General features: G+C 39.6%; 1 protein-coding gene and 1 pseudogene across 1 annotated transcript; both read right to left on the bottom strand.

Moving 5' to 3' along the window:
• Positions 1-1,118: 1,118 nt before the first annotated feature.
• LOC108955501 lies at positions 1,119-12,419 on the bottom strand (annotated as a pseudogene).
• Positions 12,420-13,395: 976 nt separating this feature from the next.
• On the bottom strand, positions 13,396-19,742 carry LOC120291715. The gene is made up of 3 exons (XM_039309414.1): positions 19,569-19,742; positions 18,987-19,064; positions 13,396-13,524 (listed from the first exon to the last, which is right to left on the bottom strand). The coding sequence occupies exons 1-3, from the start codon at positions 19,740-19,742 to the stop codon at positions 13,396-13,398; spliced, it is 381 nt and encodes a 126-aa protein (XP_039165348.1).
• Between the last annotated feature and the right edge of the window lie 4,660 nt (positions 19,743-24,402).

Below are 24,402 nucleotides of genomic sequence, written 5' to 3'. Positions count from 1 at the left end.
GACAAATGGAAATTCCCATGGCACTACAATCATATAGTTTGGTTGACACCACATTACCACATTTGAGTTGTGGAGGATGTAAGATCTTCTATGTGTTGAGGTTGGTACTCGTTACAACTATTAGGCTCAAAGGTTGTCCATAGCGAAAATGAATCCATGCATTATCATCCCTTTCTCAGGGAACCGTTTCATCTAGTTTCTGGCTTGTGTTAACTTGTGCATCTCTGGTGCTGTTTCACAGGTACTCAATGCATAAATTTCTTTTCGGTTATTTGTCATCTCATTTACAATTCACTTGTGGCCCATTGTTCCCTAGGGAGAAAGAATTGGCTACTGTGAAGATCAATGCAGCTGACGTTGATATAATCGCTAATGAACTTGAGGGAGGTCAGCTTATGCCATGTGCTTGAACGCATTTATTCTCACTGGCCTGAGCTTTCTAGTAGTGTATGGTAAATTCTGAAAACAGCTGGATCGGAAGGTGGCTGAAATGACCTTACGCGAGCATAAAGGTGATGCTGTTGTTGCAATTCGTTCCTTCCTTCGATAAAGAATTGGTGGCACGAAAAATGGGATTTGTGATTTTTTTGAGGTTGTCCAAGTAGGATCAAAAAGCTGTATGAGTCGTGCTTCTTTTGGGGATACATGACTTGCTTTCTGGGAGATTGTTTGTACTCGCCGATTTTGGTTGCAAATGTTCAGCCCTGCATTTTTGCCCTTCCATGTATGCCGGGAATTTTGGACGGTATGAAAATCATGTACAATTTCGATGAACAAAAAATCATAAACCCACAAGCCTATGCTCAATAATGTGAGGTCGATTTTCGATACAAAGCTTGGAAGAGTTGTTGGGTTGATGCCTAGTTGGATGGCGACCCTAAAGTCCAAGCTCATTAGACTGAATTTAATTCGAGAAACTAAAGCATCAAACTTTCTGGAAAACTGAAGACCTTTGATTGCACGTAAAATTTTGTTGAAGTAGCCCCTGGCACAATCGGCTAACGACTATACAAAAGGTATGGATATCTTCATTGATGGACTTCCATGGGGCGAACAACTTAGGCTAACGGCGATTTAGAAGCAGAATCTGCCTTGAGCTTTAGTAGTGCACAACCCTGTTACCATTGCAAATCTCTCTGTTTTACCACTAAGGGCTGTCGAAGTCAATTTGATTTGTACAGCTTTATGATGAGAATCTAATGTTCCCCTATAAATGTATCACAAACAAATGGATGGCAATGCCTAATGTGCTCAGCCTCCGATCTCCACAACACTTTACAACATATCTACAAGATCCTTTGTGACTTTTCTGGTAAATGAACAAAGGCGACATACAATCAACCTAGATCCACCCGCAATTGAATTGCTCAAACGAAGGACAAACATTCTATCCTCTCAAAAGGTCCCAAAAATCTGGTCGCCAAATTTCATGGTCCAGAAGCAGCAGACCGAGTTGAGATTGGTTGGCAACATCAACTTCCTGGCGAATAGCCAGGTTTGCTTGGACTGTTCACCAATGTAATGAATAGACAAATCCTCTTGATGCACCGGATGGTTCACGTTTCCCTTGGAGTGCTGTTGCCGGCAACAGAGAAGAAAGCCTGGAATTGAAGTGCATTCTGTCTCTGCAAATCTTTGAATCTTTCCAGTATTTCCTGGAATGTTGGTCAGCACTTTGGATCACTGGTTAGGAGAAAATGCAGTTCCCACATCAGTATCGAATTGTAACAAATTGACAATTTTTGTCCTCACAAAAAGGGAAAAAAAAAAAGCTCCTGAATGACATCAACTTATGCCGGAAGAAAAAAAGGTCATGAAACTGCCTAACTACAAGTGGTACATGTCAAATGCTCATCGGAGATGGAGCATCGTTTTCTGTGTCCAATTCTATTGCATCAGTGACCAGAAAAATGCTTCTCCATTTTCTACCCAAGATGAATGAATTATCCTTTGCAGACTCCATGCTTGTGTTTAGTGTACTTAGGGCTTGATAAACACTAAAGGAGAAGAAGCACCTGTGCCAACAGCTCTCAATTATAGATGCCCACTGTGGATCAACATCATGAGGGATATCTAGCCGCGGATTCATAATCCCCACAGCACCAATTACCTGCAAGTATCCTGAGTAAAGCATTGTTCAAAGCATTCCGAATAATAGATTTCATGTAATTCCTAACAGAAACAAAAGGGAGAGAAAAAGACGGCACATCGGGCATAGTCATTCATCCCCCCTTCATGTTCACATAAAATGTCACAGAATACAAAGCCTGCCAAGTCCATACCCACAGAGAAGTGAAAAAGAGATCCAAGATGCCACAATGCCTTTTTCAATGGATCTTGTTTACTGATCCAAAAGGTGCATTTTTCAGACGAAATGGAATGTGGTGACAGAAAGGAAAAACAATACTTGCACTGCATTGAGATTATCCCACGGGATCTTCTGGGTGGCAATTTCCCATAAGACCACTCCATAACTGGACACATCAGATCTGGAGATGCAGAGAAATATTAGAAGTAAATAAGGATACCAAAGCTATCTTTAGATAGTAAAGGTAGTAGTCTTCAAAATAAAACTCAACAGAGAAAAACGTACTTCTCGTCTGAGGCTTCATTACGGAGAACTTCCAGTGCCATCCATTGAGGCTAGAGAAAGAGAGAGAGAGAGAGAGAGATCACAGGTCAAGTCAGCCAAGAATTATAATTTCAGATAGTTAAAGAGGAAAGTTACAAATGACGACTAATAAGAGTTATTGAAGAAATAGTAAGTAAAATTTTCATACCGTTCCCTTCCCAGTTTTTGTTGTGAGATATGCTTTAGATTTCACACGTGATAGCCCAAAATCACTCACCTAAATTACAATGTTAGCAAATCATAAATGAGCTCATAAGCAAAAACCCATATATTGCATCTAAAAAAAGGGATATATCTTGAAACAGAAGGACGGAACTCTGTAATTGTAGCCACACCTTCACATTCCAATTCTTGTCAACTAAGAGATTCAAGGACTTCAAATCACGATGAATGTAGATGGATTGTAATGATGCAGATAATTCATGCCCCTAGCCTGAAAAGTACCCAATTCAATAATTACATGTTAAAAGCAGCAAGATAACATACAAGAGATAGTAGAATTCAAATAACTGACAAACTCTGGAGGCCAAAAGTTCACGGGCCAAGCAGTCTCAGGAAGTTAGGAATGCTAAGGTGCAAGACACTCGTCTCAAATTTTTATCAGCATGGAAGTAAAATGTACATTTAAAAGATATCAACAAGAACAAAAGCAATATAAAAATGAGCAAAACAAACGCTGACAGGGAAACAGATGAAAAAAAAAACATTCAGGTGACCAAAATGTGAAACACTGCACCTACAAGAAGATGAATTTGGTTACATGCTGAATGTACATGTAAAAGATATCAACAAGAACAAAAAGAGGGCAGTATAAAAAGGAGCAAAACAAATGCTCACTGAGAAACAGATGAAAAAAATAAACATTTAGGTGACCAAAATGTTAAATACTGCACTTAGAAAGCAATGGATTAAGTTACACAAATAAGAAGCAGATACTTGCCACATCCAGAGCCATATGAACACGGTGTCTCCAATCCAACATGGCCGTGTTCCTCTGCAGTAAGTGAAACAAACTTCCACTGCATCAACACACAACAACTGTTAGTTCCATAGAGACGGGATATTGACAGAAATTACAATCACTGAAAACCACTAAACCAGACATTACAACAAACTTTAACATGATGCACCATATAATCAAAAAGCCTGCTTTCAAAAGCATTGAGAAAGTACCGTGGAAGAAACTCTGTGACTATGCAGAGGCGTTGAGGTGAAGTTACTGCTCTCATGAAAAGCAAAACATTGGGGTGCCGAAGTCTTTTCATAAGAGACACCTGCAAGGACAAAAAAAAACTGTCATATTAATGGTACTAGTGAGAAAAATTGTGGCAACATCAAAAGAGGTTCTCAGAATCTGCATGGTACTACGCATGCTGAGGGGGAGAGCATGGACATATAACAATCGCAAAGTCCTATGAGAAAGTTCCTCATTTTGAGTAAAACGAGAAGGTATAATCCTTCCGTAGACCCACATGCTATTACATCTATCCAAGACAACACAATTAATCATAATGCAATGGATCAAGGCATGGAAAATATAAAGAAAATATCCATAATCCTTTGGCGAAAAAAAAAAAAAAGATCAAAACCTGCTATCACCACATGTCCTGGAAAAGCTGCGTTGCTGTATTAGTGGAACAACACTTGAATTAAAATTGCCAATGCCATCACTAATAGAGCCGACGCCAATAAACTATATCCGTGCTTTGGGGAAAAAAATCCCAGTTGCTACAGAATAAGCACCAAAAATTCTGTTCATTAAAAGGCTTCAGAATTTTATAAAATAATAAAATACGGGCTAGTCATACAAGTGCAGAGAGAGAGAGAGAGATAAATGCATGCGTTCGAACATATTGGTATATCTTACTTCATCTCTTTATCACACCGGTTTTCAGAACGTTCTTCCTAAACCATCTTGACTATGTAGTTCTTATCAGCAAAAGGAAAAAGAAAAAAAAAAGAACAATCAGAAGATGTAGGGGCAAGTGACACCATAGATGGAGTCATTTGGCACCTCGATGTTGACTCGTCACATCCTGGGATAATATAGATCACTTTTTGGGCTCATTATCAACTAAAAGGCCAACCCATTATCCCTCACCGCCTCGAGTCCGAATCTAGACTATCAACTGCAATTACAACTTTGTCAAGGAAGGCCCTTATCAAAATTAAACCAGCCACCTCGCATCCAGCAATCACTAAACGCTATCATAACGAAGTTTTCATGATTTCAATTAACAAGTCAAGGACAGGCCAACAGGCTTAGAGCAAGACATAGCCTGCATAGCATGTCCTACGAGAGATGCCTTATTCAAATTAAAAAGTCTAAGCGACCCTCGCATGTCCTCGGCTGAATAATATTAGAAACAAAGAGAACTCATGAGACATAGTAAAACAAAAAAGAAAACAAACCTCTTGTCTAAGGGAATTTATCAATTCTTCTGAATATTCTTGCATCGAGAATACCTTCACTGCCACATCCTGCGATTGGATTAAATACAGAGAAAGTTAAAATCCGACAAAAAAAAAAATCATCATCAGGAGATCGCATAGGTCTATACCATAAGCATCGCAAACACACGGAAACAAATATGACCAAATGATCTCGAAGCAATAAAAATCTACACTGCATGACAATAATCAATTGAGACCGATGCATTTGCCGTGCATCTCAGCAAAGTTATTGGGGAATATACATATAAACATCAATATGGAAGAACAACAGATCTGGCTTTTCAAGGACTATCCATGATTTGCAACAATAGCACTCATTTTAGAGCCTTTTCGGAGTATGTCCTACTGGCATGATGAATAGCCAGACCCAAGATTAAAGAAAAACTACAGGCGAAAAGCATACTACTAATGACATTTCGGGCATCGAACTCCTATAAAATCCCTTCCGTCACCCCGTCGTACGAGAGAAAGAGAGAAAAGAGAAAGCGAGAAATTACCTGGACAAGCCGGTCTGGATCTGGACTGAGCCAGAGGGGGCGCGGTGGTTCGCTGGTCACGCGGTGGTTCGCTGTCGAAGAGAGGGAGGGCGAGACAGAGACGCGAGTAGAGAGAAAGAGTAAGGACGGACGAGTTGGGGCCGGAACCGGAGCGAGGTGCGGCGCGGTGGTTCGCCGGTCGGAAGAGGGAGGGCGAGAGAGAGGAAGGTCGTACGCCGGTCGGTCGGAAGAGGGTGGTCGCACGCCCGGAAGGCGAGAGAGAGGGGGAGGTCGCACGCCGGTCGGTCGGAAGAGAGAGGGCGAGAGAGGGAGGTCGCATGCCGGTCGGTTGCTCGCGGTCGTCTCGCCTGTATCCTCCTGGTTCGTCGGTTGCTCGCGGTGCTTCGGCGGTCAGAAAAGGAGAGGGCAGAGGGAGAGGGAGTTTGTCGAGAAGAGAGAGCGAGGGTAGAGACAGAGGCGCAAAGAAAGAACCCGCGACTGAAAACCCTCTCTCCAGAAGCTACAGTACAGGAAAATTTTCAAAATGGGCGCCTCTGAAATCGTGGGTCCCACGAGACACGTGTCGCGTTGCGACCGCCTTCTTGTTTGCCAGGCTGGCTACATAAGACGTACGAATATTTTCTCCAAATTGTACCCTTGGCATGCGAGAAATGCGGGGAATCGTCGGGGAGGGGTCCGAGACGAGAAAATATTAAACCTCCGACAGGTCCTGATGCACGTTGACAATGACAGGATGGAGTTTTTTTTTTTTTTTTTTTGAACAAGACAGGATGGAGTTTGCCGACTCTGGTTTTGCCGAGAAATTACGTGAAGTGAATCGATGGAGACCCCACAAAATTGTGGACCTGTCCGCGCTTCTCGAGATTCAATATATATATATATATATATATATATATATATATATATATTTTTATGTAACGCAAGAAGTTCCAATAAAATGAATGAACGTGTGGGACCAGCCGGTTTTTCGCCCAACGAGCTAGCCATTAGAAGTTATCCAAAATAAATCGTGAAAGGGATGACTAGAATTGCAATAAATCAACGTGCCCTTTGAGAATCTTGTCGTGATGAACTCGTACATTTTAATCTCACTATCCCCAGGCCTAAAGCTACTATATGTAAAAACAAGAATAGAACGGTATGGCGAATAAAAGAATGATGCGGTCTCTCGACAAATTTTTAACAAGATTTTTTTCCCCAAATTTTCAGTATCCATTAAGTTGATAACTCTCTCTCTCTCTTTCTCTTCTTTCTTTCTTTCTTTTTCTCTTTTTTTTGGAGGAGGGTACTTGGAAAAGTGAAGCAAGCCCATTCTTCACGGTACAAAAGCCTAAGGAAACAAATATGATTCTCTCGTGCCACCGTTTTCCACTTAAGACTTTGTCCATCAAAATTCATTTTTTCCACTTGACTTTTGTCCATCAAGATTACAGGTTTTAAAACTCGTCCATTTTAATGTCACTATCACCAGGCCTAAAGCTACTATACGTAAAAACAAGAATATAACGGTCAAGCGAATAAAATAATGATGCTGTCCCATGATAAGTTTTTAACAAGATTTTTTTTTACCCAGATTTTCAGTATACAATAAGTTGACAAGTTTCTCTCCCTCCCTCTCTCTCTCTCTCTCTCTCTCTCTCTCTCTCTGAGAGGGGTACTTGGAAAAGTGAAGCAAGACCATTGTTGACCGTACAAAAACCTAAGGAAACAAATATGATTTTCTTGTGCCATCATTTTCCATTTAGACTTTGTCCATCAAGGTTCAATTCTAGGGATAACTATTGCTTTTTTTCCCAATCAAACACCAATTTTGAAGCAAACTAGCAAAAGGCGTTTCTAAATTATATACATAAATTTGAAATGAATTGAATTTCCTAGGAAATGCTTACCTATATGCCAAAGGACAAGACCGCGAGGTCATGTAAAGCAGATGTGTCATTGAGTGAATTCAAGTAGGTCACATTTATCATCATTGGAATTCATTGCGCTTGACCTTTTCAAACTCTGTTTATAACTCACTATACATTATTCTATTTTTTTTTCCCCTTGTCATTGGATCATTGTTATTTTGTACTTCCAAAGAATTGATATATGCCTCGAATTTGAGCCTGTGAACAATTCTGATCTAAACGTCCTCAATCCACATGAATATCCGAGTCATTTTCCATGGATATGGATTCCTTAATTTGGAAAGCCCCATTAGACATTGGATGTTGCCGAATATAGGATTTTGAATTTTCTTAGGAAATTAAGAAAAGAAAGTTAATTCCTACTTCAAGCCGGTCCACAATTGACTTCTACTGTGATTTGTTCAACATTATTTACTGAATATATGGGCTCCTCAATTCTCATGAATATCCGAGTCATTTTCCATGGATATGGATTCCTTAATTTGGAAAGCCCTTGTTAGACATTGGATGTTGCCGAATATAGGATTTTGAATTTTCTTAGGAAATTAAGAAAAGAAAATTAATTCCTACCTCAAGCTGGTCCCCAATTGACTTCAATTGTGATTTGGTCAACATTTTTTACTGAATATATGGGCTACTCTCTCTCTCTCTCTCTCTCTCTCTCTCTCTCTCTCTCTCTCTCTCTCTCTCTCTCTCTCTCTCTGGGAAACTTATGGTTGCACCGTTTCTGGTGTGCAGAGGAAAACTTTCTTGTTTGATTCCTTTATAGCCAATAGAAAATCTTGTTTTTCTATTTTTTTTCCTAATAGAAAATCATTTTTAAGATTTTATTTGACTCTTTTACAAGATTGAATATATTGTCTTGTGAAAAATTATGGAACTAATTACTATGTGTGTTAGTGGGTGTAATTGGGGCTGAAATATACTGAAAGTATTTGAGTGACTTGAATATAATTGTAATCCCTATTATATCCCTTAATTTATAGTGATATTTTTCATTGTTTTCCCCGTGAACAAATCACACAAATCTGATATCCAAATTATTTTTTTTTTTTATCTATTTTATTATTCGATCACTTATTTTCTTAACACAAAGATAGCACATATTTTATTTTAATTGATGCTTCGCCATAGATCTATTTTGGGTTTTGGCATGCTAGACTGCTAATGTGTTTATAATGACCTACATTTATTTTTCACTCTTTGATATCCTTGATCATTCCGAAAAACTTTAACTATTAAAAATATCTAACTATTAACGCCAGAAATAATTCTTTCATTCATTTTCAAAGTTTGAAAAATATTTTAAATTCTGGCATGAAAATGAAAAAGGCAATGAGTCTTTTGGCTTTTGAAAAGCGTAAAAATTATATTTTTAGTTTGTATCATATGAAATTGATGTCGAATCAACCGACTGACCTCATTTTTATTACTTGAATTAAGCAATAAAGTCAATGTCGAACAGAAAAGTTAGCTCAAATTATTTTTTCCCATAAAATCTTAATTGGTGAAGTTTACCAAAAGTAGTTAATCTTATTAAACATCGAATATATTAATTTTCGACACTTAATTAAATTACTAACTAGATGTAATTAATCTATGGTTTCCATATCAAATTCTTTTCGTCGAGAAACACTAAGGTTTTCCTGCATCACTGTTTCACTGCCTTTCTTTGTCCGTCCAAATTAATCATCAAGCTACTCCATTGACTGATGTGAGTATATACGCCAAACGAGGTGATGGCATTATACTCCAGGGATATATAATGTTTTTGTTTTTAATCCAACAACTAGAACTCTTGCAATAATTGAGATATCTATACCTTATGTTTTTCTTTTTTTCAGTGAAAAAAATCATACCTTTCACCTTAGATGGATATTGTGATGAAAACTAATTTCTTCATGTGAACGTTCTTGATAAAAGATCATGTTATTGCAAAGTTGAAGATTATTCATGAGAAATGTATTGCCCAATTTAACCACCGCCTACAGTGGCCCAGTTGGATAAAGCTCCCATGATCCTTTGTGAGAAGGAGAGAAGTTCGAATCTCATTGGCCGCACGGGATCTTAGTGTGACGTCGTGGTGGTGAGTCATCCGCTAGCGTCACCCCGATTTACCTCGCCGGTTGCCCGTTGTACGGGGATTCCCTGTGTCATCAAAAAAAAAAATATATTGCCCAATTTATATGAAAGTTATTTCTTATATTGCTTGAGGTAAAATACCGTAACAAATAAAAATGAATGAACAAATTGTGATATCGTAGGCTACCTAAACTACCTATAAAAGAAATCAAATCGGGTCGCAAATTGGCTTGCAAAGGCTTGTCGTAATGGATCACTCCCTTTCAATTGGTTGTCCGTACTTAGATTTTCGTGCTTTCTATTATATTCCCATTTCAACCAAAAAAAAAAAGCTACCTGTAAAGAATTTTTTTTTAAAATTTATCAATTATATATCTGAATTATGCCATGATAATAAATGGCATATTATATAATCATATGGATATTTAGAATTAACAAGAAAATGTTTATGATTACAATTATAGACTAACATGGGATGGCCAAAATTGTGTTACCTATTTCTCATAAGGAAAGTGACATAAATAGTCCATGAACTTTGGTTCAATATACAATGCCATCCATGGACTTTTAATATGTTCACTTTGTGGTCCTTGAGCTATTGATAAATGTTTAGTATAATCCTTTTGTTTACTTAAACAATAAATTAGATGTTATTTGATTACTTGGATCATTATATATTTAGCTGGGGCATTAAAAATGATGAGCCAACTTGTCTATATTTTTATCCATCTACTTTAGAAAATGAAAAAAAATAAAATGGAAATAGGGCATTAACATGTCCTTTGTTATTTTATGACATAGAATATTATATCCTAATTTGGGATGAATATCATTTTGGAATCCACGCCTGACCTTTTTTTGTCCATCATTTAAGTTTATTGGATTGGAAGTTACATCAGCAAATTTTGTTAAATTGAATTCACTGAAGAACAACATTAAATATTTTTATATAATTTTTGGACTATATTGAACATTTACTGGTAATTCGGGAATTAAATCAAACAAATTAAAAATCTAGGGATGACATTGCATATTAGACCAAATTTCAAGGATTAGTTGTGGCAATTTAATTGTGATCACCAAGTAAATAATATGTAGTGTTTAATTCGATCAAATTAGTTTGTTGTTATTTTTTTAACACTACATGACCAACCAAAAACCAACTTCTAGGACCAAAACAATTCATTTATTCATTCTAAATGCCCACTATAAGACATAATTAATTTAGTTCAATAGATTGAGACATATAAATGGATTGCAAAATCCATAATCCAGAATGCCTCTAAGAGTGACACATATGACTCTAAATTGCAAGGGATTGATCATTCTCCCTGCAAGATGTTACTTTTCTTGCACTCTCCATTCATTTTGCTTCCAACTAAAATTTGTGTTTGCCTCATTCGATACCATGAGTTTTGGTCAACAAGGAAAAATTAGTTTTGGTGAGCTTTAAAGTTACAAATAAGCAATAGTGAAAATTCTAATTTTTTTAGTATTTCCTTGAAAGTTTTTTTATTAATCTTTGAGTATTATGATAATGTAGTTGATTCCATATAGAATATCCTCCTACCATCTGACAACAATAAACAGGAATTTTCTATACATTGTCGAGTCCCCTATGTTCTATATTTATAGTAAATGAACTAAGAATTTGTCCTTCTTTTTATTCAAAAGAGGAAGATTCATATAAAAAAAAAAAGGATACAAAAACGACAGGTTATACTAAAATACATATTTAAATTCTACACAAATAAAAAGAAAAACAATGCTCGCGATAAACCGGTATGCTAGTATTTTTGAGTAATATGTAAGTGGGACAATTCTACCGTCCTGTTTCCCAAAAAAAATTAATATCGTACTAGTAAATTTCTAAAAGAAGTTGGCAAATGAGAGGCTTTATTAAGAAAAGCATAGGCAAGCCTGCAAACAATAGAGTTGCAAACGCTTAGGCGTTCGAATTCGAGGCATGCTTCCGACCAAAAATAAAAACCTTGAAGCTCGCTTGTTTGCTTGTAACGCTTGCTGGTGTAGAGAAGAGGCTTTCGCAAAGAGTTCGGTGCTCAACCTCAAATTTTTTTGGCTGAAGTTGTTGCGTAAAAAAAGTCCTAAACCTTTTAATGGTGGTAAATTAGTCATTAACCTTTTGAACTAGTATCAATTTAGTCCTAAACATTTTAATTTTATGTCAATATAATTATTCCAGCTAATTTTGACCAAATATTGCTAATGTGAATGCCAACCGGTTTACATGACACCCCAACGTTGACATGAATAATTTTTACTAATAAAATAATAAAGAATATAAAAATTTTAAAAATTATCCACGTTAGTGTTGACGGTCTTACGTAAGTCAACTAGTGTCCATGTTAGCAGTATCTGGCCAAAATTAGCTGAAATGTTGAATTGGCATCAAGTCAAAATGTTAAACACTAAGTTGGTACTAATTCAAAAGGTTTATGACAAAATTGGCAACATTAAAATGTTTAGAGCTCAATTGCTACCAAGTCAAAAAAAGCTTAGGATTAAATTGACGCAAATACAATGAATTTACAAGTTTTTTTGGACGCTTTTCTTGTTGTTTTTGCCTCCGACACCCTGATGATGATTTCCTATAGCTACTGCAGCTCCACTACTACCGCCGCTACCCATGATCGACTTGAGAGGGCGCCAAAGCGGATGGGTTGTCAAATCCATGAAGGCTGGCCACGCTAGGGGTGGCCGTGACATGTCCATGGCTGTGAGCTTGAGGAGCCGGACAACAGCATGGAAGCTGCCGCTGAGGTGGTGGAGAAGCCACGGCAGTGGCCGACATTGGAAGCGGGTGGTTGTGCCTGCCCTGCACATGTGTGGTTATCAAAATCGACATGTCCTCCGCACTTCTTTGCACCTAAACCTATGTACTTGTCGACCCTATGATTTTGTCAAAAATAATGATGGGACCGGCTACCCGGATCTGATGCAGTTGTCTCGAATCTGGTTTCAGGACCGAGAAGAGGAAACTAAAAACATCTGGATCATGATGTCCATACTTCTTTAGTGACTGGGTGATGAATCCGCTCTAATTTCCCCGGTAACAGAATCATCAACCAATGAGTCTAAAACCAAAGCCCACGACCAAGATTAGAGAACTAGTAGGTATTAATTCCGCTAACTTCAAGTCCTTCAGAGACACCGAAATTCGCAAAAGACAATTTATCTTCAATTGCGCTGGTATTGCTCGTTTCTTAGTGAAAATTCTCACCACTGCTGGTCGCATGGTTTCTGAAACTTGTTCCAAGTACAGGAGCATAAGAACGTCCTCCTGAATCTCTTCTTTTCGTCCGACAACCAAACGCTCATATTAGGCGTATATATATTCCTGATGTATCAAGATCATTTCAGATGTAAGCTGATCCAAACATAGCTAAGCAGACTCAGTCTAAAAAGCTCACTCACCTAAAGTGAACACTGAACTTGGCCTACCTTTATGGCTACTGCATGGACGTTAAAAGTTCCAAGCCGGAGAAGGAGGCTTGCTGATGCTTCAACCGGAGAATCATCCTTTTCTTAACCTAAGCAATATTGCCAAAGTAATACTTTGAACTACATCCACAATCCAACAAGCCCATATTACATTAATTTTTACACCAATCGTTTGCTGATAGTTCAACTCTACCTTTTACAGAGTTAAAAGTCCGCCCGATTATGACATGAAAAGCATTTGAGCGTGGCGTTTCACTACAGGATACAAGTTACACAGCCCTTGTTTGGATTGTGGATTACAATCAGCAGATGAAACCCCCAAACTTGACCTACTTTACTGGTCCCCCCCAGATGGGCATTAATCGGCAGTCCAGCTCTGCTCCACAATCTCCTTTACTCTTCGGTTGCGTTCATGCTTGTTCTCACTGAACATTCGAGCAGCTTCAGAGTTTGCAGGAGAGTTTGGATTGGGATCGCACAGTAAAGACTGTGACAAAGAACAATGAGATTACCAAAGAGGTAAAATGCTTGAGCATGACTGAGTAAACACAGATGAAGCAGTAGCATTAGTAGGAGGTCAAGTCAAGGCAGGGAAATTTTGGTGATTTCTAAGCCAACTGGGAGGCAAAATAATAGGCATAGACTTAGAGTGGTCACCCTTTAACAAAGTATTCCACAACTACTGTCGGCTACTGGTGCAAAGATAAAAATGTAAATACGGCCATTCACCTCAGCAATCAACTAAAGCAAATTCGACTTCCCGATTTAAAAGCCAATCAAGTCTGTGAAAGAAGGCAACGTAACGATAGAGAGCACCCTCTGCCAGTTCACCACCAGTACTTGGTCCCAATGTCTACAGGGACTTCAAAAATATCAAGAATATAGCAAACCCATATTTTAATGAACGGACCAGCTTCTTCTTCTTCTTCTTCTTCTTCTTCTTCTTCTTCCTCCTCCTCCTCGTCTTCTTCCTCGTCTTCTTCTTCCTCTTCCTCTTCTTCTTCTTCTTCTTCTTTGTATAACTTGATATTAAAAAGTTTAGTCATTACCGTAACAGAAGAGCCGAAGAAAGATGTGGCGTGACATGAGTTATTATATAATATACAATGTTTTTGGTGGAAAAAATGCGAACAAAAGATCCCATTACATTGAATTGGGTCCATGAATCTAAGAAATAATGAAAATTCTTGATCCTTCTAATCTTATGTGCTTTTCATCATATGTCCATCCCCTTATACTTATTATTATAAATATCAAATATTAAAACTCTAGTTAGTCACTCTAAAAAGCCTCAAGTCCCAAATAACCATTAATCAACGACTTAACATATTGATTCTCCTCTAGCCATGCTTGGATTGGATTGAGTAATAATCAAGTCAGCTACATACATATAACGTTCTAACTTCATATTTGCCCTAATGAATTATCATCATGCACGAGAAAATTCAATCACATAAAATCCCCACTTTCAAATAGACTCAATCCAGCCGTAGATCCCCCAGCAAATTCAAAGAGTCGAAAGTAACATCAAAAGATCACAGCAGAGCGAGCTTTAAGCAAGAGCTACGTGCATCATGATGAACTTATTTAAATGATCAAATGGGCTGAAGCGAAACGGGTTGAAGCGACGACGTTCTCAGCTTCGGGCAAAGTCCCTATCTTGTTAAACAGTAAGTACGCTAGCAGAGGGGTACAAAAGAGCACAAAAGAGGAAGAAAGCAAAAATATATCACTGTGGATTAGGGGTGAGCACGGTTCCCGGGTAGAACCGGGAACTGGAGAACCGAACTGGACCCGGTTCTTAAGAGACCGGTTCCGGTTCCCGGTTCCATTTTTCTAGGAACCGGCGTTCCCGGTTCCGGTTCCGGTTCCTAAGGAAATCGTAACCGGAACCGGTCAGAATTTAAAAATAAAATAAAATCTAGCAAGTCACTTTCCCCCACGTGATTTCCCTTCCTCCCGCCGATTCTTCCCCTTCTCCTTTCTTTTTCTCTCTCTCTCTTTCTTTTCTCCCCTTTTTCCTCTCCTCACGTCACTTCTTGCCCCCTACTTTTTTCTTTTCTTCTCTCTCTCTCTTTCTCTTCTCTTTCCCCCTCTCTCGGCCAAACCCCACCCTCCTTCTCCTCTTCTTCTTCTTCTTCCTCCTTCTTCTCGCTAGTTGCTGCTTCACCCACCACCACATCGCCACCCCACACCCTACTCACCACCGCCTCTTGGCCACCGAACCACCACCACCCACCGCTCGTCCGACAAGCCGTCTCATCGTTGGGTTCGACGAGCTGTCGTGCCATCCGCGCCGCCCCTCGCCGCCATGAGCCACCGCCGCCGTCCCAAGCCACCGCGACCACCTCTTGCCGCCGCTCTCTAGGCCGTCCAGGCCGTCGTTACTCCGAACCGCCACCACCTCCGCCAGAACCGAGCTCTTCTCCCCTTGGCCGTGGGTTTCGCCGCGACCGCCGCCGTCTTCGCCGCGCCGTCCGTGCCACTATTGGTGCTGTGAGACTCGTGTCTTCGTCGTTGTCGCTCCACCGTTGCCGCGTGCTTGCCCTTGACTTATTGACTACGAATTTATTCTCTTATTTTTTATATAGGAACCGTGGAAAACAAGTGTATTTGGTTTTTCCTGTTCGGGTTCCGATTCGGAGATAATGGGGGAGGTGAAAAGGGGGATGAAGGAATCGATTCAGCTCCATCTCTCTTTGGCTCTTCTGCGGAAGATTCTTGTTCCTTGCGAAACGATAACCACCCAATCGTGTCGAGAACAAGGCCGATCGTCTCCTTACAGATCTGGGTCGATCTTCTCTTACGTGCCCGAATCGTGTTCTGCAAGTCGGGAAGCGCGTCTCTGAGCCATGGGGAGGGGAAAGTTCAAGGGCAAGCCCACGAGTCGCCGCCAGTTCTTGACTCCTGACGAGATGAGTAAGCCAAGAGCGCAAAGATTTGATTTTTCTTGCGAATTTCGACGACCCTCTTTCGTTCGGCATCGCTTGTGATTGTTGGGAATAGCCCATTCGTTGAGCGTCGGTTGGTTGTTTGTTTGGATGTGGTCGGGCTGAATTTGGGTGTGGTTCTGTTTCATTGAATCTGTTTGGTTTTCTGAGATCGCCATGTACAAATATGCAAGTTGTACCAGAGAGATAAGTGATAAAAAGATGGGAAAAAACAATCGACAATTGATTTTGTGCATGCTATTCCCTGTTTTATGTATTGCTTCATGAATGAAGCTTCAATTAGTTCATAACCTTGCGGGTATCAAGAGTTTTCTGAACAATGATTGATCATGTTGTGGCGCTGTTTTAATCCTGTGAAAATGAAAAAAGAAAAAAGAAAAAGAGAACCTGTTTGGGCAACCGAAACCACGGAACTGTAATAATGCAGGGGTAGGTTCCAAGTTCTTAGTTTTGACGGGTAGGTTCCGGGTTCCAAAATTGAGGAACTCAGTATGCCAGGGTAGGTTCCGGGTTTCGACGGAACCGAATCGGAACCGGGAACCGCTCACCCCTACTGTGGATTCACTTGTCGAACTCCCACATGGGGCCTCCATCCTCTGCAATTTCAAAGTGAAAATTGTATTATTTCGGGAGACGTGTGTATGGCAGAGGGAAAGATCAACTCGCTAGACAGACAATTACAGGATACATGGTATTAAAGGTTAATATCTTGGAGGGAAAAACCATGAAAAACCCTAAACTTTTTTTTGTGACGTGAAAAACCCTGAACTTTGCCAACCGTAATACATTTACCCCAAACTTTTATTTATGATACAAAAAACCCCGAACTTCTATCGCGACACATTTACCCCAAAACTATAGGGCATTTTCGTCTTTTTACTTTTTAATTTTTTTTCTTCTCTCTTCCCTCCGTCGGCCATGGCGAGTCGGCGGGGGAAGCTGGTGTCTGCGAGGGCTGCCCTCTCCAGCGTCAGGCAAGGGCCTCCCTCGCGCCCTCGCTAGATCCGGGCTAGAGCGTGAGGGAGGCCCTTGCTGGGCTAGCTAGGGCCGCCCTCGACTCGGGTTGGGCGAGGGCCTCTCTCGCACCCTCGCCGAGCCCTCGCGGCTACGGAGAACGACCCTCGCCGGATCTAACAAGGGGTGCCCTTGCCGACGTCAAGCGAGGGCTGCCCTCACTAGATCTGGCAAGGGAGGCCCTCGCCTGACCCAGCTAAGGACCGCCCTCGCCCGACGCCGAAAGAGCGGCCCTAGCTGGCCCGGGCGAGGGTGACCCTCACTTGATGCCGACGATGGCAACTCTCATCGTAGCGCGGCTTCCCCCGCCCGCTCGCCATGGCCAGCGGAGGAGGGAAGAAGAAGAAAAAAATAAATAATAAATAAAAGAAAAAGGAAAAACAGAAAAATAAGACAAAAATGCCCTTGATGGGATAAATGTGTCACAGTTTGAAAATTTTTAGGTTTTTCATGTCACAAAAAAAATTTGGGGTAAATTTGTCACTTTGGGCAAAGTTAGAGGTTTATGGTGGTCTTTTCCCTATCTTGGACAACTTCAAGCACATGAAAGTAGAACATGTTCCCAGAGAGTGAACCAAATTAATACATCAATAGCAACACCACAACAAATCCATTTCATTCTTCAAAACTAAGCAGTATCTTGTAGTTTTCCAAGAAAATTGCACCCAAGTCCTAAATAATGCAACTAAGTTATAAACCTTTCAATAATTTAATCAAGTCCATAACCTCTACCAAAAGTTAAATTGATTCGTAAATCTTTCAATCATTTAAGTCCCAAATTTTTATATAAAAAATTTGCAATTCATAAAGTGAACAATTTAGGATTTAAGTGCATCCTTTGATAAAGATTTAGGATTTAATTGAATCAAATGAAAAGTTTAGGACTTAATTGCATTCCTTTCGTGAATTTGGGTTTTGTTGTGTAATTTTTGCATGAGTTTTCTTACCAGAGTACAGTGAAGATGTCGGGATTGCATTGCGGGGTTCTACCGAGGATCATCCAATCACTGCCTTCCTTGCTTTTGTTCAAAGCTATAAAGGTGATGTCCATGCATGAGAAGTAATGAAAGTAATTTGAAAGAGAAATGCTCACACTCACACATAGAAGAGAAGAAGATAAATAGGCCTATAGATTTGTGTTACTTTAAAAAAGAATTATTACAAGACTTCCCTATTTATAGACTTGTTATATGACCTTTACTCTTCATAGTAGAAAAAGCTAGCATTCCGGATAAGATCTAAAAACTAGCAAAACAATTAACATATACAATAACTATTTCTAAAAATAATCACTACACCTAGAAATAGGAATAAACTCATTATAGATAATGACGAACAGACTTATTAAAGATAACACTACGGTTATGACTCTTTTTTCAATGCGGGTACCAAACAATTATTTGTACCGATGAATTTGGTTTAATTTCTAACACTCCCCCTAAAACCAAATTCTCTTCCATCAATCATTCAAAGCATGCTCTTGAACTTTCGGAAAGCATCGATTTTGAGAGGTTTGGTAAAAATGTTTGCTACTTGATCTCTCATTTTCAAATGCAACACTTCAACCTCATTCTCCTTAACTTGTTCTCAAATGAAGTGATATCGAATATCAATATGTTTGCTTCGTTCATGAAAAACTAGATTTTTTTGCCAATGTAATAGCAAAAACATCATCAACAAAAATCTCAGTTGCTTTCTTCTACTCCATAAGAATATCCTTGAGTAGTCTTCTTAACCAAATTGCATGACAATCGCCAAAACTCTTATGAAATAATCAACAATAGATTCAGATTCTTTCATATGAATTACCTTGAATTCATCTCTCAAGGTTAGGTGAATCTTCTGAACTTTTTGTACTCCTTGATGTGTGTTGTGAAGAATCTCCAATGCCTCCTTAGTAGTAGCAACATTCGAAACTTTTCGAACATAGAATCATCAAAACTTGATAGATGATTGATAGGGCATATTGATCTTTTGAACGAACCTTCTTTGAGGCATTCCTCTGGTTTTGGTTCAAGGTAGCTTCATCCTCTAGCTCATCATAGCCAGTGTTGACAAGTTCCTACACACCGCAGGCATAGAGTAGAGCTTTCATTCTAACGGCCCAGTTATCATAGTTGTCTTTGGTAAGACGGGGGTATTGAAGAGGAAGTTGATTGTTTGTTAACACCATGATCACAAACCGTAAGCTCTAATACAGCTTCGATGAAAGTAATTTGAAGGTGAAACACTCACAACTCACACATGGAAGAGAATAAGATAAATAGGCCTGTAGATTTGTTTCACTTCAACAAAAATTAATTACAATGCTCCCTTATTTATAGACTTGTTACATGACATTTACTCTTCCTAGTAGAAAAAGCTAGCGTTCCGCTTAAGATCTCAAAACTAACAAAACAATCACCATATTTCATATTATCTCCAAAAACAATCACTATTTCTAAAAATAATCATTACACCTAGAAATAGAAATAGGCTCATTATACATAATGACGAACATACTTATTAAAGATAACGCTGCAATTATGACTATTTTTCAATGCGGGTACCAAACAATCATTTGTACTGATGAATTTGGTTTAATTTCTAACAAGAAGTACACATTGAACACGGGCAACCACAGCCACAGATGCAAGTGTAGCCTCTGCTTGGCTTCCGCCACCACATTGATGGTCACCACCCCGCCCTTCAACAAGCACACCAGGCCCTTAATGCCCAAGTCATTAACAATTGACGGCATCGACAAGGCCTCTGCTCGGACCGTGGTGATGTTGCAGGGGCCCTGAGTGAAGGCCGAAATGCAGAAGGGACGAGAGAGAGCGAGTTTGCTACTGAAGCTCAAGAGGAGTTTCTATGCAAGTGTACTTGATGGGGATGAGCTTACTGGGATTCTTGACGGAGAGATGATGTTCCATTGGGCGGTGATGTGGGAGGTGGAGATATTGAGGGACGAAAGCGAAGAGCCTGGGATGCGCCTGAACTCTGACGGCATTAAAGCGGGTATTGCCAAGAAGGTGATCGTGAGGAAGGCGAGAAAAGTGGGCACGGAAAATATGAGACAGTGGCTGATGATCGGCTTGTTCTTGTTGGGGGACGGCGGCGGCACTGGTGAAGGGGACACTAGATTGTCATTCGCAGCGGGCGGAGTACCTTGAATGGTCGTCATTTTGGAAGTTTCGCGTTGCGGTGAGTATTTCTATGTGAAGTTTTGTGACTGCACAGCAAGAAAATTCAAGGGAATGTCGAGAGGAGAGGTCTTGCAATCTATTTATGCAGGAGGCTGCGTCTTATCTGGTGGGACTTACTGCCAAGAAATACAGGACTGATCTCAAATTCGGATCCTTAATTTCCTCCTCTCTAATGGGACCCATTCGAGAGAGGAGTGTTCCGCTCGTATCTCTATCTCGGAAGCAATAGACGGGACGGGTAGAGAGAGGAAATGCTATAGAGAAATCATTAGAAGAGAAGGCAGGAAGGCGTCTTAATTTTGGTGGGGGAGGGGCCGGGGTGGGCAGGTCCCATCTGAGGGTTAGAAACGTTAGAGGGAAGAAATTAAGGATTTGATGTCCGTTCGCCCACCATTTCTCGCCTGTCGGAGACAGAAAACCGAGATATCAAATCTGCAATGAAACCCATACCTCGGCAAAGGTACATTTTGATGTTGAAAGCTCCTTTTGCAATTTACAACCTAACGTGCCCCCGGGCGTTGATTCCGATCAGAAATTTTCCACATATACCTTACCACGCCACCGCACCCGGCTAGTTGTGAAAGGAATAATCCGAGTGCTTTTTTTCGTCTTCCAAGAGAACAGCTATCTAAAAGGGGCATAAAGGAGCATCGGTCTTGTCCCTGGAATTGTGGGAGGCGGGGGCAATGTTCATGTTAGAGAAGGTTCTGCGGTGACATAAAGTCAACACACGGGGGGCACCCCCAGTACGGCCTTCGCAAGATCCTGTCGAGGAATCCCATGGAGAGTAACGAATAAAAAAAAAAACTCGGGAGAGGGTCTAGCGATCCACGAGGGAAAACATTAGGAGGGTCGGTCGATATATGGAGAAATACGGACGGCTAGTCATGGAAATTCATCGTACATCGTCTATATACCCGTGAAAAGAAAAATATTACTAATGGAGGAACTCTTAAAATTGTACTTCAGAACTATTTGTTTAGGCTCTTGCCGCAACTCCAATCTTATGCTCTTGCACGTAATACAATCTTAAATTATTATTCTTGTTCTACTTCTTTATAAATAAATATTTATACGACGAGTTCGGCCACATGCTGCCCAATGGGGTAAAATTTGTTCGGAGTCAATGCGATGGGACGGTTGGGACCCTTTGGCACGGACGTGCAAAACTAATCCCATTTAACTGGGCATATTCTTTTGCTCAAAAAAAAAAAAAAAAAACTGGGCATATTCTTGTTTCCCAAAAGAAAGAAAGGGAGGAGGAAGCATAAAAAAGAATGCAAGTGCCCGCTACCTGTCCGCGATAATACTCATCATTGACATGAACAAAGCGTGGGGACCCGCCCACGACGACGCCATGAAATCAAAAGATGTTGGCGAAGGGGATGGACTGGAATTCGCTATAAATCGACGTGCCCTTCCGAGAAATTTCGTCAGGATTGTTAATTCATTTTCAAAATTCATACATCTTAATATTACTATCGCCAGGCCTAAAGTTACCTTAATGTGAAAATGAGAAAAGAACGGTCCAGTGAATGAAACAATCGTGTGATCTCTTCATAAGTCTTTAATGTGATTTATTTTTATCTAGATTTTCGTTATTCATTAAGGGTTCATTTGTTAATGTTTCTATTCCTTTGTTTTTTTTTTTTTTTTTGCTTTTGCTCCCTAGAGTTAAAAAAAAAAATCCATTTGGTAACTTCATTTAATTTTTTTATTCTCCAGAATAGAAATATGGCTGGGAAATAAATTTGAAACAAAAACAAGAAGTATAAAAGAGTAACTCATTGTCCCTGAAAATAATTTATAGAAATAAATCTATTTTTCTTTTCTTTTTTCTTTTTTTCTTCTTCCTTACCAATCACGGCCACCTGCTGCCCTCCACCACGGCCGCCGCCTACCCGTTGCCCACCACCCACCGCCCTTGCCCCCTCCCGGCGACTGTTTGCAACATCAGCCAATGAAGAAAAGAAAAAAAAAAAAAAATTCTTAAAAATTTTTAAAAATTAAAAGAAATATTACGTTATAAAAAATATGATTCATACCAAACGCATTTCTCTTATTCCTTTATATCAAAAATAGAAAAAGACTATTTTTGAAAAGAAATTGTTATACAAAGTAGAAGCATTACCAAACGGATCATAAGTTAATAACTTTCTTTTCTTTTCTTCTTTTGCAACGTGGACCACTCTTGATGACATAAAAACCTAAGGAAAGAATATATAGGGTGTTTTTGTACCATCGTTTCACTGCTTCGCTTTGTCCATCCAAGTTTGATCATCAAGGTGCAATTTTAACGAACGTGGATGTGCAATTTTAACGAACGGGATATACACGTCACACGAGATGATGGTATTATAGTCCACGGATAAGCACCATTTTTTTTCCCGATCAACCCTAAAATTATCGAGTGGATTGAGATATCTATTCTTTTATAGGGTTAATATCACCAAAAACTCCAAATGATATGTATATAATAAATTTATCGTAAGCTGGTACACTTATTATAAATATACCCTCTATTAGTTTCCGTTTAATTTTATTATAAAATTATTGAGATGGATGACACATGACAGGTGATTGGTATATCGGTTTGAAAGTTTATTCTCCGTTTGTCATAGTTATATCAATTTTGTGATTTTTAATGGTATTAATCCAATTTGATGGATTGTATATTTATCATAAACATATCGTTTAGAATTTTTGGTAATCAAAAAAATTTGTTTGTAATAAATTTATCACAAGTATTCCATTTTAGGATTAATTTTTTTTTTTATGATCATTTGGGATAAATTTATTATAGATGTACCATTTTAGAGTGTTTTTGTGATAAAAACATTAATTTATGATAAATTTATCACAAATATATAAATTTGAGGTTTTTCATGATATTAACTATCTTTTATATATACTTTTCCCCCCTCTCTTTATTCTTGGGATTCTCTAGTGATCTCGAACAATTAAACAAAGAGGTTTGCTGAAGTCGAGCAAAACCAACCAAAGCGACAACATTCGCCAAATGGCGGCTCAATGGGAAAACTCATCGAATTACCGTACTCCTTTGGTGGCACCAGAGCCTCATCCTTCGGTGAAACAATGACGGTGTTTAATTTGAGGAAGACTTCATTTAGGATAAAGACCTTATCCGATAAGAGTGAAAAGTGATTGCGAGGTCGAGGATAATGAGCGGGTCTTGACAGATTTCTAGGATAGTGAAGGAGACAAGAATAAACCAAACTGCCTTCCGAATTGAGACAAGAGAGAGAGTTTCTAGATTATATAAGTTGAAAAATTATTTAAAAAAATATTTATTATTAAATATATAGATTGACAAATTATGGGCAAAGTTGTGTTACCTGTTTCTCAAAGGATCCAAATATAAATAATATATAACGTTTCATCCGATCAAATTAGATGGTCCAGCTGGAGGAGCCAGGCAACAACATGGAGGTGACCGTGGAGGTGGTGAAGAAACCATGCAGTGACCAACATTGGAAGCAGGTGGTTGTGTGCGCCATCACATGTGTGGTTATAAAAATGGACATGTCGCACTATCACTGCTCGTTTTCCTAGTGAAAATTCGCGCCGCCCTCCTACACCATGCCATAACCATCGTCGGTTGCATGGTTTCCGAAGCAAGGAGTTCAAGAAACGTCAGACCTGGCGAAGGAGTGCAAACGATGAACCTCGAAGCCAGTCCAAACACAGCAGCAGAACAAAGAAAGAGCTATGGGTCTCTTCATGGCCCGGCGATTGGAAGCTGGCCGAGTAGAGAGAATGTGATCGGCTTGTTGTCTTCCGGCGTCGCAGGCAATCTTTCTCTGTGTCCTGCTTGGTCGAATTTGGGCCACCCACTGATCTGGGCTTCCACAATCGGCCCATCTCAGTGGCAGGCCCAATTCAAGCTAAGAACACCGAAATGCTTTTCCTGGACTGGGCGGTCCACGACAGCTAGTAGATCGAGTCACGTGATTCCCACGCGACATAATAGCTGGTCAAGAAAGAAATTTCTTCGAAAGCTCGAAGACATCATGGTAATGCCCAATCCTTAAAATTTGAGTACAAGCGCACATTTTGTATCCGTATTAGTTCTGCGCAACGCCTTGATAATGATAGAAAAACCCCCTTCACCCCCGATAATTTTCGATCAGGCAGGACGCAAATAAAGAGGAGAATTGCACACACACACACAAAAAAAAAAAAAAAACGATT

The sequence above is a fragment of the Eucalyptus grandis genome, chromosome 3 (assembly GCF_016545825.1).
Source record: "Eucalyptus grandis isolate ANBG69807.140 chromosome 3, ASM1654582v1, whole genome shotgun sequence".
Classification (NCBI taxonomy): domain Eukaryota; kingdom Viridiplantae; phylum Streptophyta; class Magnoliopsida; order Myrtales; family Myrtaceae; genus Eucalyptus; species Eucalyptus grandis.
Note: the sequence above shows the minus strand (reverse complement) of the source record. Positions and strands in the feature narration are given on the sequence as shown.

Bases quoted from the DNA above. Each gene is read 5' to 3' on its own strand.
- LOC120291715 (XM_039309414.1), bottom strand. From the start codon at position 19,742: ATGCCGTCAATTGTTAATGACTTGGGCATTAAGGGCCTGGTGTGCTTG. The intron at 19,065-19,568 runs GTACAAATGATT...TGCGGTGTGTAG, and splicing joins AAATTAAACCAAATTCATCA to GAACTTGTCAACACTGGCTA. The intron at 13,525-18,986 runs GTTCGTTCAAAA...TCTTTGTCACAG, and splicing joins AGAGGAATGCCTCAAAGAAG to TCTTTACTGTGCGATCCCAA.